This window comes from Oncorhynchus clarkii, chromosome 22 (assembly GCF_045791955.1).
Source record: "Oncorhynchus clarkii lewisi isolate Uvic-CL-2024 chromosome 22, UVic_Ocla_1.0, whole genome shotgun sequence".
NCBI classification, from domain to species: Eukaryota; Metazoa; Chordata; class Actinopteri; order Salmoniformes; family Salmonidae; genus Oncorhynchus; species Oncorhynchus clarkii.
This window is the reverse complement of record NC_092168.1, coordinates 28,383,236-28,398,473: the sequence shown is the minus strand read 5'-3', so window position 1 is coordinate 28,398,473 and position 15,238 is coordinate 28,383,236. Positions and strand designations below refer to the sequence as shown.

The 15,238-nt window shown below is 38.7% G+C and overlaps 1 protein-coding gene across 1 annotated transcript; it reads right to left on the bottom strand.

The window, feature by feature from the left end:
- Positions 1-8,842: 8,842 nt before the first annotated feature.
- On the bottom strand, positions 8,843-14,198 carry LOC139380735 (homeobox protein engrailed-1-B-like). The gene is made up of 2 exons (XM_071123715.1): positions 13,400-14,198; positions 8,843-10,946 (listed from the first exon to the last, which is right to left on the bottom strand). Exons 1-2 carry the CDS (start codon positions 13,920-13,922, stop codon positions 10,627-10,629), a joined length of 843 nt encoding a protein of 280 aa, XP_070979816.1. The 5' UTR covers positions 13,923-14,198; the 3' UTR covers positions 8,843-10,626.
- Positions 14,199-15,238: the final 1,040 nt, after the last annotated feature.

Sequence of the window (15,238 nt, the reverse complement as noted above, 5' to 3'; positions counted from 1 at the left end):
GTTTTGTACCCATTGTATTTGATTGTTTTGTTTACAGTGATTTTATTATTAAACTGTGCCGTTGTAACACAGTTTTTGCTCTCCTGTGCCTAACTTCTCTGCCGCCAGTACGCACCCCTTACATATGTAGTGCATTCGGAAAGTATTCAGACCCCTTCCCTTTTTCCACATTTTGTTATATTACAGCCTTATTCTAAAATGGATGAAATAAAAAATTTATATATAATCAATCTACACACAGTACCACATGATGACAAAGCAAAAATAGATTTTTAAAGGCCCTTTGCTATGAGACTCGAAACAGTGCATGTCAGAGCAAAAACCGTAGAGCTCTGAGACAGGATTGTGTCCAGGCACAGATCTGGGGAAGTGTACCAAAACATTTCTGCAGCATTGAAGGTCCCCAAGAACACAGTGGCCTTCATCATTCTTAAATGGAACAAGTTTGGAATCACCAAGACTCTTCCTAGAGCTGGCTGCCTGGCCAAATTGAGCAATCGGCGGAGAAGGACCTTGGTCATGGATGTAACCAAGAACCCAATGGTCACTCTGACAGAGCTTCAGAGTGCCTCTGTGGAGATGGGAGAACCTTCTAGAAGGACATATGATCTCTGGCTCACTCCACCAATCAGGCCTTTATGGTAGAGTGGCCAGATGGAAGCCACTCCTCAGTAAAAGGCACATGACAGGCACCTAAAGACTCTCAGAGCATGAGAAACAACATTCTCTGGTCTGATGAAACCAAGACTGAACTCTTTGGCCTGAATGCCAAGTGTCACATCTGGAGGAAACCTGGCACCATCCCTACGGTGAAGCATGGTGGTGGCAGCATCATGCTGTGGGGATGTTTTTCAGAGGCAGGGACTGGGAGACTAGTCAGGATCGAGGGAAAGATGAAAGGAGCAAAGTACAGATGAAAACCTGCTCCAGAGCGCTCAGGACCTCAGACTGGTCTCTGAATGTCCTTGAGTGGCCCAGCCAGAGCCGGGACTTGAACCTGATTGACCATCTCTGGAGAGACCTGAAAATAGCTGTGCAGCGACATTCCCCATCCAACCTGACAGAGCTTGAGAGGATCTGTAGAGAAGAATGGGAGAAACTCCCCAAATACAGGTGTGCCAAGCTTGAGGCGTCATACTCAAGAAGACTCGAGGTTGTAATCACTGCCAAAGGTGCTTCAACAAAGTACTGAGGAAAGGGTCTGAATACTTATGTAAATGTGATATTTCATTTATTTTATTTTTAAACATTTTACGAGCATTTCTAAAAACCTGTTTTTGCTTTGTCTTTATGGGGTATTGTGTGTAGATTGATGAGGGTAAAAAACGATTTAATCAATTTTACAACAAGGCTGTAACGTAACAAAATGTGTAAAAAGTCAAGGCTTCAGAATACTTTCTGAATGCACTGTAAATAGCTATTCAACAGTCATGCACTTAGACTGAATAGTTTATTTTATTGTCCCATTGTGACAGTGAGACAAAGACACGTTTAAGGTGCCATAGGATAATATCATATTTGTAATCAACTACCAATCAACTACCAACTTACCAATTCATAATTACAATTGTGTTATGAATTATAATTGTCTTATGAATTATTCATAATTGAGTAATGAATTCATATGAATTCATAATAGATTGTATAAAATGAATAAACCTGAGTCTTTAACGTTTTGCAACAGTATTTTATTGATCATGTATTGCATCATACAAGTATACCCTTCTCCAATGAATGATTCACTCCAACTAAAGCAAGATGACTTTACTGTCCGTTAACAACAAAGCATTTTCTAAGGCACTCTGTACTTATGCTTTTCATCAAATGATTTAGCTAACATCATCTCATACTTAATGGCCATTGTCAACTGTGGCCTTGTCTGTATAGCTAGAGAAACAAAGTGTTCTCACTTTTTACGTAGAAATAAACCAATAAATATAATTTTGATATGATTCTTTATATGTGATGGGGGAATAACATTATATATTTTTATTTATTTACATGTAGGTACACATTTCTATTTTGTGTCTACCAAGATACTAGTAGCTCTTTGACATTTGAAGAGGATTTGTTTGTCTTCCAAAGACATAACAGAAAGATGATTTTGTTTTGTTTTATTACCACTTCAGGCTACGATGTGAATCTGAGTATTGTAAGAATATAATCCACATATCCAATAACTATATTCCAAGTGAAATTCTACTTTATATTGCACTTAGATAAGAAGACAAAACAAACTGCTGAAAGCTTGCTTACACTTGTTTTCTGGCTACTCTTGTGTAGACACAACTTGTTGAGAAGGGACTGTATAGACGGTTGCAGACCTATGATTTAGAAAACATAGGACTGTCAATTTTCAGATGAAAAGTACTTTTTATAACATATCGTACTGTACGTTTAAGACAGTGAAGGAAACCGTTTTACAAATTAAATGGTAGAGTTTGGGTTTTCTCTGGCTTTGGATGTTTGAAGTGGAAATATATTTCCAGTGGTTCTATTGTCTCAACAATTGAAATTAGAGAACCAACCAGGACACTTCAGTGACACAGCAACAGAACACTGCACTATACTATAAGATTATCCAGCCAACACGACAGATAACATGTGATAACATGCGTCTTGGTGAGAGGTGTAGGAGTCAGGCGCAGGAGAGCAGGGATGTCTGAGGAGCGTGTTTAATAATAGTCCAGCAATGCAAATGGCACAGAACAAAAATCCCAAAACTACGCTCTCGAATAATCGTGCAAACACACGGAGGAACTAACACAGTTCCGACACTTTACATACACGTGCGTAAATGCGAAAAAACAACAAACATCAAATACCATCGAACGCAATACACACAAGTCTAATCCTGCACGAATTACGGCAGGTAACAGCTGCCCTATATACCCACAGAAATCAAAGCAATTGAAAACCAGGTGTGAAAAGAAACACAGACAAAACAACCAGAAAAAGAAAAAGGGATCGGTAGTGGCTAGTAGACCGGCGACGCCGAGCGCCGAGCGCCGCCCGAACAGGGAGAGGAGTTACCCCCGGTAGAAGTCGTGACAATGTAACCTCTGACCTCCAACAATCACTTTATTTTCAGATGCATAACCAAGCGTTATAATTCACAATAGAGGGATGCAACTGAAAAATACACCCCAGTGCAACTTTTAAAGGCAATAACTTTTAATGGGCGAGTAAACAATTGATTTAATCATTCAGACTGCCATTACATTTTTTAAATGAACAAAATTGTTGTCCATACTAACTGCTGATGTTTCAAATGACAGTTTTCCTCCGTTTCCCCAGTCTTGGATCTGTTCTATGGTCCATAACTATTTTTCTAATATTCATAAGAGGAAATCTGTAACAGAATCCAATATATCCTTAGATGAATAGTGTTCAATTACAGTTGGATTAAGCCAACTTATCTTTCCTATCTTTTTGGGTAATGTGCATGGATTTGACATATCAAAAAGTACAAAAGCTAAACAAAACTATATATTTACATAACATTCAATCGCCCACCTGCTAGTCTAAAACCATAATGTCCCAGACAAGACGGTTGTGTATTACAGTACGTCATATTGAGCCACATCATCACGTTTGTCTAGTTGGAATACGTGGAGTAGTCGGTCCACTGTTGTGAGCAGTGTGTTCAAACTGGCTCAACGTCCTTCTACATTACATGGCCTTGTCTGTCTGAGGGTGGGCTAATCCGGTTAGCATGGTGGGCCAGGGAGGAAATGGAGGAGTGATGGGGACAGGGAGGGGTTTAATACCCCCAACCAAAAGGCTGTATCTATTTATACAAATCCCTGAACACACACACACAAAGACATCATCATTTCTGCTTATATCCACCTTGTAATCTATGCGATAGCGTATGATTTACACGGCTGTGTGCCAAGCACATACACATATACAAACACACACCCACACATACACACACTGTACACACGCATACACTAAGCGGCAGCGTAGGAGGCCTATAGGCCACATCTCAATGCTACTTTTGTTAACTCATCCTGATAAAACACCAGCAGCCTGGTAGACAGAGGAAGGCATGTGGGGTTGTCTGACATGACTTCAGGAACACAACCTTTCATTGCATAGGGTCTGCCCAATGGTTTGCCCATTCCATGTGTGTGTATGTGTGTTTGTGTGTCTGCGTGCACAGGCAGGTGCGTGTACGTGTGAGTTTGTCTGTCTGTCACGCTGTGTATCTCCCAAGGTTCAAAAATACTAAAGTAGAGTGAGTTATGGGGTACTGACTGTACATGGTGGGAACAGACCAATGTCCTGTTTCTAGAGCCGGGGCCACTGAGGATATCTTCAACGTGATGTGTTGAAACAGGATTATAGAAGTGTCTGACCCAATCTTAGAAGTGTGTGTGTGTGTGTGTGTGTGTGTGTGTGTGTGTGTGTGTGTGTGTGTGTGTGTGCGTGTGCGTGCGCGTGTGTGCGTGTGTGCGTGCGTGTGTGTGCGTGTGCGTGTGCGTGCGCGTTTGTGTGTGTGTGTGTGTGTGTGTGTGTGTGTGTGTGTGTGTGTGTGTGTTCAACCCCAGTCTTAGCATTGTATTAGCTCTGCTCGGCCTGTAGGTTTGCACTCAGGTTTTATCAGACATTCCTGTCTGTTGTCTTGTCTTCTATGGCTAAGTCCAACGCCAACCTGGAGCACAAGAGTCCCTCCCACATTTATGGGGCATAAGAAAAAAAAACAGAAAGCATAAGAGTTTGGGTGTTTTGATAGGTCGGAGTAATAACACTGAGTGCAACATCCAGTTGATTGTTCATTACAGAAGACTATGCAGTGAGATTCTGTTGTGTTTTCTGTTTATTGCCTTCATTTGCATGTAAATGAAAGCTGTATTGTAGCCGGAGGACAGGCTGTGTTTTGGACACTCTGCCCCTAGGGTCTTCCTGCATCACATGATCAAACTAATATGTAAAAACACAGCACACTCACAGCACATCCCTAAAGCTACATGGAGGTAAAATGCTAATTGAGTTCATTGTTTTGTTGTTTGCGCCCTGATCTGTGATTCAACACGTACACATACACCTTTGTCTGATATATTATCTGGTGTGGTTTCAAATATTGTATAAACAAAAATACATTATACTAAAATAATTTATCAGCATTGCCTAATTATATTAAGGCATCATTATAGAATTTCTGTCATAATATTTATATTTGCTACATTGTTAACTTTTTTATTTTGTGGCCTACTCTTTGTGGTCTGCACAGTGGTTCTATGTCCATGATCCACTTGCCACTCTACAAACCTCTGCATTTCAGAAAACAGACAAACTACAGAAAGCAAGCTCAGGCAGAGATCCAGCCCAGCCGTCACAACATTTGTCTCTGAATCTGACAAATGGAATTTACAAAGTGTTACCTTTTCGATTGGACAAAAAAAGGACAAACGCCAATTTTCATGAAGACTATGAGCTTCTACTGTACTGTAGCAGAGGTTTAGCCTATATCCTCCGGCATAGTATCGTGGATGACAGATGACCTCTGCCAGCGGAAATAGGTAATTTTTTCAGGAAGACATACACTCGATACGTAATTTGGCCAAAAGTAATTACACTGTAGTCCTACTGTCACAGAAAATGGGCCCAATCCCAGTATTTGTAACAATACGGTCTATTAAGCTCAACAAAGTCTACTGTGTTCGACGTGAGTTGTAGACTGCGTGTAATAGCACTGCTGATAAGACGGCTAGCGCCGTTGTGAGGAGAAGAGGTGTCTAAAAGCGTGATGGATGGTGAGGGACATCCTTCTCATTTTATCATCACGCACAACATTGTCCAAGAGCTAAACTATGATTATTTAAAAAATATCTTCCTTTCGTTTTTTGTCTATAGCCTACCCGATGTTTAATAAAAACGTATTGTGATCATTGCATCCATCAATATATTGGTCTATATACATCCTATTCTAGTGCTATACATTTTGAAAAATCACAAGATGGTGGCTCAAGGAAAATATAGTTATCGTGAATTTCTCGCTGTATAACCTAATGAAAAAAACTCTGCTCAAGTGGAAAACAATTTAGGCCTACTTAGGTAGCCTATTATTGTTTATTTGAAATTACAGTATGAATTAGACACACATTGTGGGCGTTTAATAAACATGTACCATTGCCTACCTGTATGATTATGTAGCCTACCTGTATGATTATCTAGCCTACCTGTATGACTATTTAGCCTACCTGTATGATTATCTAGCTTACCTATATTACTATGTAGCCTACCTGTATAATTATGTAGCCTACCTGTATGATTATTCAGCCTACCTATATTACTATGTAGCCTACCTGTATAATTATGTAGCCTACCTGTATGATTATTTATCCTACCTGTATGATTATGTATCCTACCTGTATGATTATGTATCCTACCTGTATGATTATGCAGCCTACCTGTATGATTATGTAGCCTACCTGTATGACTATGTAGCCTACCTGTATGACTATGTAGCCTACCTGTATGACTATGTAGCCTACCTGTATGATTATGTATCCTACCTGTATGACTATGTAGTCTACCTGTATGATTATGTAGCCTACCTGTATGATTATGTAGCCTACCTGTATGATTATGTATCCTACCTGTATGATTATGTAGCCTACCTGTATTTTTATTTTAACTTTATTTAACTAGGCAAGTCGGTTAAGAACAAATTCTTATTTTCAATGACGGCCTAGGAACAGTGGATTAACTGCCTGTTCAGGGGCAGAACGACAGATTTGTACCTTGTCAGCTCGGGGTTTGAACTTGCAACCTTCCAACGCTCTAACCACTAGGCTTCCCTGCCGCCCATGATTATGTAGTCTACCTGTATGATTATGTATCCTACCTGTATGATTATGTAGCTTACCTGTATGATTATGTAGCCTACCTGTATGATTATGTAGCCTATCGGTATGATTATGTAGCCTACCTGTATGATTATGTAGCCTACCGGTATGATTATGTAGCCTACCGGTATGATTATGTAGCCTACCTGTATGATTATGTAGCCTACCGGTATGATTATGTAGCCTACCGGTATGATTATGTAGTCTACCTGTATGATTATGTAGCCTACCTGTATGATTATGTATCCTACCTGTATGATTATGTAGCCTACCGGTATGATTATGTATTCTACCTGTATGATTATGTAGCTTACCTGTATGATTATGAAGCCTACCTGTATGATTATGTATCCTATCTGTATGATTATGAAGCCTACCTGTATGATTATGTAGCCTACCTGTATGATTATGTATCCTACCTGTATGATTATGTATCTTACCTGTATGATTATGAAGCCTACCTGTATGATTATGTATCCTATCTGTATGATTATGAAGCCTACCTGTATGATTATGTATCCTATCTGTCTGATTATGTAGCCTACCTGTATGATTATGTATCCTACCTGTATGATTATGTATCCTACCTGTATGATTATGTAGCTTACCTGTATGATTATGTATTCTACCTGTATGATTATGTATCCTACCGGTATGATTATGAAGCCTACCTGTATGATTATGTATCCTATCTGTATGATTATGTAGCCTACCTGTATGATTATGTATCCTACCTGTATGATTATGTATCCTACCTGTATGATTATGTATCCTATCTGTATGATTATGTAGCCTACCTGTATGATTATGTATCTTACCTGTATGATTATGAAGCCTACCTGTATGATTATGTATCCTATCTGTATGATTATGAAGCCTACCTGTATGATTATGTATCCTATCTGTATGATTATGAAGCCTACCTGTATGATTATGTAGCCTACCTGTATGATTATGTATTCTACCTGTATGATTATGTAGCCTACCTGTATGATTATGTATCCTATCTGTATGATTATGAAGCCTACCTGTATGATTATGTATCCTACCTGTATGATTATGTAGCCTACCTGTATGATTATGTAGCCCACCTGTATGATTATGTATCCTACCTGTATGATTATGTATTCTACCTGTATGGCTGTTGGTTAACTCAGATTGGAAAATAATATAAGAACAGTCACTTTCTTCTACCATAATAAACCATTTGTTTGATGATGTAAATTCAAATATTAGTAAAACAAAAGATGATTGAAATTAAGATTATTTAAATTAATTTAGAAAGCAGGGTGTAGGCCCTAATTAAAAACTCTTGATTAAGCAAAGGTTTTGGCATATTTCAAATGGGCAGGGGGGGAAACGTAATTTGCAAATTTGCAAAAAAATTAATAAATATGTCAATTGTAAATCAAAGATTGTGGATGAATTTACTTCGGGCATGTTTACCTTCAATTCCGGTTAGCTATAAGATAAACTAGATAGACATGGCCTAGGTCACCAATGGTCATAGTTCAGTGGAAAACGTACTAATTTTCCTGTTTTCATTATTATTATTAGTTTTATTTTTATTATTACTTGTTTAGTTTAAATCATCCGGTAACCAACAGGCAGTCATCAACTGGCAAAACATGTTCATCTGAATATTGTTAGACTACAGTGTCTCAAATTCAGGCAGCCCTCCTTATGTAAAGTAGGCAATGTACTGATCCCAAATTATCTACAAAAAATGTATTGACAACGGGAAGACAGAAACAACGCATAGGCCTATATATATATAATATGACATTTGTAATGTCTTTATTGTTTTGAAACTTCTGTATGTGTAATATTTACTGTTCATTTGTATTGTTTATTTCATTTTTGTATATTATCTACCTCACTTGCTTTGGCAATGTTAACACATGTTTCCCATGCCAATAAAGCCCCTTGAATTGAATTGAATTGAGAGAGAGAGAGAGAGAGAGAGAGAGAGAGAGAGAGAGAGAGAGAGAGAGAGAGAGAGAGAGAGAGAGAGAGTGAGTGAGAGAGAGAGAGAACTGAATATTTGTCCGTTTGCTCATAACTGTAAAACGATCTATAGGCTACAGTTTACTTATTATGTTTACGACAGCCTTCGGCCTACATTCCTGGTGAATAGGCTAGTAAAGGTTGCGTGTCAATAGTCTCCTTCATGCATCGTTGTTATAAGCCTATAAGATGTATTGTGTGGTTCTCTTTAATAAAAAAATAAGCCACATTTGTACAAAAAGTGCAGTGCAAAGAGTGCTCTGCACGGAAAACAAAATGTATTATTATTTATCTGGGCCCGTTTATCCCCGGAAAAGGAAAGAACACCTTATGCTTAAAATGTGATCTAGTCCATTAGGGTGCGTTTCCTATTGAGTTTTATGGACTTCATTAAAGGCTATTTACCTGCTCTTCGTTTTCATCCGTTTAGATAAGATGCAGCTCTATATTGTGAGCAGGTCAGAATTCAAATTAATAATTTATTTTCAACTGATCAGGCTATAATATCCAAATGTTTGGGAAGATGTTTTAATCGAAATGTTATATCTACAAGAATGCAAGAATAAGGCACGTCATTCTGAGTATAATTGTCATTAATAATGTTATTTTCATTTTTTATTTACCTGCAATATAGGCCTAAAGTGAAAAAGGAAGAAATCTTACATACTCGTGGACCCAACCTTGTGCACACAGACCGTGCGCATGATCTTGAAGAGAGTAGCGTGACCTATGAATCCAGCCGCACTTTGAGCCGCGTGCTCTGACTGGCTCTCATTCGTTACACGAGCAAATTGTGAGTTTTATCTTTGTAGTGCAACACAAAAAGTTAATGAAATGAGTGAGAGCTGTAGTAGTGCACGGCAAGGCAATGTCATGCCCTGCAACGCTCTGAACAGGCCTGATATCATCATGCCTCATAATAAAATGTTCCTTTGTAAAATACACCATGTGAATATGGATACAGTGACCCCACTCACTTGAATCAATGAGCTGTAAACCAACTCCATAGACACTACGATTTATTAATTTAATCCTTGAACCTATTGCACAGAGTAGTGCACAATACAAAAACAGAGTAGTGTTGCCTTTTTTCCAATATAAAAATGTTAATTTGGAAACATGGTTTAGATGTAGTAGATAATATACTCCCTCTAACTGTCGAGGGAGATCACATACATTTCGTTGTAGTGTTCCAAGATATCGCGAATCCAACACGAGATGAGTCATATAGGCCAATCTTTCAGGCCCACACGTAGTTGAGGCAATACATCAAGCGGCAGGCAACGAAAAAAAACAGTGGCCTACTGATTGTTAGGGACTCGCAGTTCAGGAAGAAAGTATAGTCTATAAGAGAGAGATTCATAGATGTTTTTTTTTCAGGCTGTTATTTCGATAAAATCTTTGGCTTGAAGTGGCAGATCACGCAGTCTGTAAATTCACCGAGGTTTGATATAAGAGAGAGATCACACATTAGGCCTAAAGCGACAAAGATAGCAATCATATCATTATTCAAGTGCAGGGTGAGTAGTACTGTATCCCCTTCTCCTTAAATTATCTATACAGTCTAATTTTTGGCTATTCATTTTCCATCATGTTCGTAGCTTGTATGCATATTTGTATCGTTTATGTTCATACACAAGCCTATCAACAAATTGAACATATTTTACACTAGCCTTGACTATCCACAAATATTTCGTCCCCAAAAGGTGACTCCTGCACCATAGTTTTCCGAGTTTGTAGCACATTTGGGGCAAGCGAAGGCTCAGTCACTCTCCTCCTTGTCTTCCTGAATGGTGGTGGTGGAATGGTTGTACAATCCTTGCGCCATGAGCTGGAGAGCCAGGCCGTTCTTATAGCCGTTGGCCTTTTTGATTTTGGCCCGTTTGTTCTGGAACCAGATTTTGATTTGTGACTCATTGAGGTTGAGCTCCTGGGCTAGAGACTGTCTCCTCTGCTCGGTAATGTAACGGTTGGCCTGGAACTCGGTCTTCAGTCTTTGAAGCTGCTCAGCCGTGAACGCCGTTCTGGGTCGCTTGTCTTCCTTTTCGTTTTTCGTCTTTTTCAATTTCCGTGTCCTTGGGCCTACAGTAGGGACGACAATAAAAACGGGAATATAAATATTCAGCGAGCGCCAGAGATCTATAGCTTTCATCACCCAGAAACAATTACATTTAGGATTTTAGGTTAGACTTCATAATAATAGCCAAATAATAAAAGCAACGTACCCTAATAATAACCATGATCCTATATTCATAATAATAAAAATAAACAATGTAATAATGGTAGGCTACTAATAATAAACGATAATAAACTAAACGTTATTATAGGGTAAGTATTTGCTGTAGGCTATATAACGTTATGGCCATCCCAATGGTAGGCCTTTAATAATCACTGTGAATAACATTTGGCTACTGAAAAGAGTAAGGTCCACTCAGCGGCAGGCCTTTGTGTGAAGTAGCTGTGGGTCGACTATCATAATTATTTAGTTAAAATTTAAAAACCATAAAACTTAAAACCAACTACAGCAATTTTACAACATACAAGTTTTAAGACTTTTGGCAAGTGTGTCTGTTATAGGCCTACCATTGATCAAAAGCCTACTAAAAATAGAATCATTAAAGCTCAGTGATCTCTAGCTTTGTTGACATAGGCTAATGAAGGCATTCATTCAGATATCCTGAATTTACGTTAAAATATTTCGCCCAAAATGAAGATTTAGGTATAGGCCTATGTGCGTATGGGTACGCTACAGTATACATTTAAATATACAACATTATCAGGGGCTAAATACAAACAAACAGCCACAAATCAACAATATGATAGGAAACAGGAAATATAATTTATCCGTTAATATTTATTTTTTAAGTTATAGGCTATTTGATGCTAGGCCTATCTTCTTTTTCTAACACAAATACAAAATCTTCAGTGAATTGTTTTTTATTTATATTTATATTGATTCATATAGGCCTATTTCTCTGTCATTATTTTTGCAATGATTTTGTCAATACCTACTTTAGGTAGCCTAGTGGTTAGAGCGTTGGGCCAGTAACCCGAAAGGTTGCTGGATCGAATCCCCGAGCTGACAAGGTACAAATCTGTCGTTCTGCCCCTGAACAAGGCAGTTAACCCACTGTTCCCCGGTAGGCCGTCATTGTAAATAAGAATTTGTTCTTAACCGACTTACCTAATGAAATAAATATAAAACGCAGTCTTTTGGACAAGTGTATTTTAATTATGAAAAGCTAATTTATTCACATGCCAAAACACCATTGGAACCATTGGACTTTCTTAGCCCAAACAAAATAAACATTGTGCATGCTTACCAGTTAACGTAGCCTAGGCTGCTATTGATTAACAAAGTAAGCGGGGAGAATTACACTAAGTCCATACACAGATAATATACATCCTCTATCAAGACAGTCAAAATTGTTAATTAATTCAATATGCCGACAGCAATGAGATTCTTTTCCAGGTTCTCGTTTTTTCAAGTGCACCTTCTTTAACTTAATTATATTCAACCTTGATTTTTCTAGTCTCATTGAGATTTAAAAATATATTGAAAACGGTCCATTAAAATGATTGTAGGTTATGAATAATATACACGTATATGAGCCTACAGTTGTATTATGTCAAATGTAAGAACTGTATCTCTCTTTCAATTCAATTCATGGAGTATGTTCTAATTTTAAGTTACATTCTTTTAAAAGATGTCACATCTGCAAGGATTTTTTTTTGGAGGCCTTTAACCTACAAGATGCAACCAGTGGTCATGGGATCAAGATTTCACTTGCAAATACGAAGAGTGAAATGTTGGGCCACACAGTCATCAACGACATGTTGTTAACATGTTCTGATATGTTCTCAAATATGCTCTTGAAAACAAACTACTCGATTGTTCACTGTTTCCATTCATTTTACTTTATTGGTAGATTGTGCACATGCTAGACTTAAGTCTATCAGTCAACTAAGCCAATCAGTGAATATTTTCATTGCACCACGTGAATGACAGATATTGGTAGACTATCTTGAATAGCATCAAATCAATACATTACTCAAGATCAATATATAAATGACAAAATATACAGTAGGTTAATACTGATGCTACACAATCCTTTTACAGTATTTATGTATAATTTCAACACACAATTGTCCAAGTGGCCTATATGTGCTTTATTGTTCCTTGTATTTTTTCGTAATAAATTAAGGATTCTTTACAAATAATAGCTTATAGCATCATTTAAAATGGAGAAGGTTTGATTCCAGTTGAACATTGATTGAGTCTGTTAGCCTATATTTTGCACTCAGTCAGTCATTATTTTCATGCAGTAACAGGACCACTAAGCTTGCACTATAGCCTACATATTTTGCCCTTCATCACAGTGCAAAAAGAGAGTATAAAATACACTTTTATTTCACAAATAAAGGTATGAATTAATTTCAAACACATCAAATACAAGCATATTGAGGAAATACTACTATTTCTGCAATTGGACTATTGCGCATTTATAAAATTGTTTAAAAAACTATTGCCTCACCAGATGAGGGCCTGTCCGAGTATCTAGTGCAATACACCCAGGCAGGCCACAGCAGCGGTTGGGACTCGGGGGAGGGCGCTGCGCCGCCACTAACGCCGTTCACAACCATAACAGGAGAAGTGTTCTCGCCGAACTTGGGCGTGCTACCTCCGGAGCTGTCGTTGGCTTTCGAGGACGAGGTGCTCTTTTTGGGGGTTGGAGACAAGGCCAAGGACGAGGAAGAAGTGCTGTCGCTGCTGCAATTGGAGTCCTGGCATGGCGTTCCAGGATGAGTCGGTCTGGCGACCAAAGGGTGGGCGCGCTCTCGGCTGGAAGTCTGCGACCTCTCCCTCGCACCTAAGCTCTGCTCCTTCCTGCAGCCGAAATCTGGCCGTAGAATATTGTCAATAAAAAAGTTGGTGGTTCTGTGCGCCTGCTGCGCTGCTTGGAGAGGCAGGATGGGCGGCGAAGGCAGACTTGGAGAAGGAGAAACGCTCTCCCCTTCACTCAACTCCGGGCTGTGTACATCCCTTTGCCCCTCCATCACTGAAAATGGTTGCAGGCTCCCAACCAATTCCACTTGTTTGTGTGTATTTGAATCCAAATATGACAAGAATGAAGCTATACGGTGCACACTAAAGGATAATTACTCCCTCTCTGATTTGGTGCACATATTGATTTCTAAATTGTTGACATCCCTCGTGCGTAACGCACCAACGTGTCATGGTAGTCGACTATGACAAGACTGACAAGGCATCGCACGCTCCTCTCGCAGCCACGAGCTTTTCACCACTGTCTATATGACAGTTCGATCTTCACTAACTCCTCACATCACTCAGTTTCTCCCACACGTTTCCCACACTAACCGGAAGCGCGTGAACCCCTTCGAACGTGCAGTGGGCCAATCAATGACTGAGACACTTTTGGACACGGGAGACGACATCCAATAAAGTCTCGCATCTCTGGGTAAGTAGGCTACATGGTACCAAATATGGGTTTTAAGAAAACCCAACAAGATTATCACCGCTACTCGTCTGCTGCAAACTTGCCTGTTGTATTCTCAGTAAAATAATGCTAGACCGAGAACATAGTAGTAGGCCTAAACTATACGGATGTATACACATTATACAATTGCAAATGCGTATAGCCCACATACATCTCCTTTTTATAGGTTAGATTTATCTTTATGATATGTTCCCAAATTATTAGAACGCTAAATGGGCTTATGCATGCACAAATGCTACTCTAAACAAAGTGGTGAAAGCGCATAATTCATTAATTGATTTTTAATATATAGGTATATTGATTGTATATGTATATATATATATATATATATATATATATATATATATATATATATATATATATATATATATATGTGTGTGTGTGTGTGTGTGCGTGTGCGTGTGCGTGTGTGTGTGTGTGTGTGTGTGTGTGTGTGTAAATATTGATATATGCAGGCTAATTTAATTCACGTGTGCCTTGGTCCCACAAACAAATGTGCAGACATAACCAGATGAGTGGTTTTCGCCCATAATCAAATACAAGCATAACCAGATGAGTGATCCATGATGTGTTTTGATTTATGCATGGTTATGTCCACAACATGAGCCCGTGTTCTATACCGTCTTTCGATTCTTTGTTTATCTCTAAAAAAAAAAAAAAACTTAATTATGTATAGGCCCACTAACACACCTGTCTGTGGGGTGTAATGGCATTATAGGTGTAATGGCATTATAGGAGCACCCACACGCACGCACACACCAAAACATTAATTCAAAACAAATTAATAATTATAATGACTAGCGTGTAGGCCATGCAGATGCAACGCAATCATACGTTCAGCCCACATTGTTTTAT

What these genes read in the sequence shown, in the direction of transcription:
- LOC139380735 (XM_071123715.1), bottom strand. Translation starts at nt 13,922, where the DNA reads ATGGAGGGGCAAAGGGATGTACACAGCCCGGAGTTGAGTGAAGGGGAG. An exon ending in CTCGGACAGGCCCTCATCTG is followed by an intron (nt 10,947 to 13,399) that starts GTGAGGCAATAG and finishes TCCCTACTGTAG; the next exon opens with GCCCAAGGACACGGAAATTG.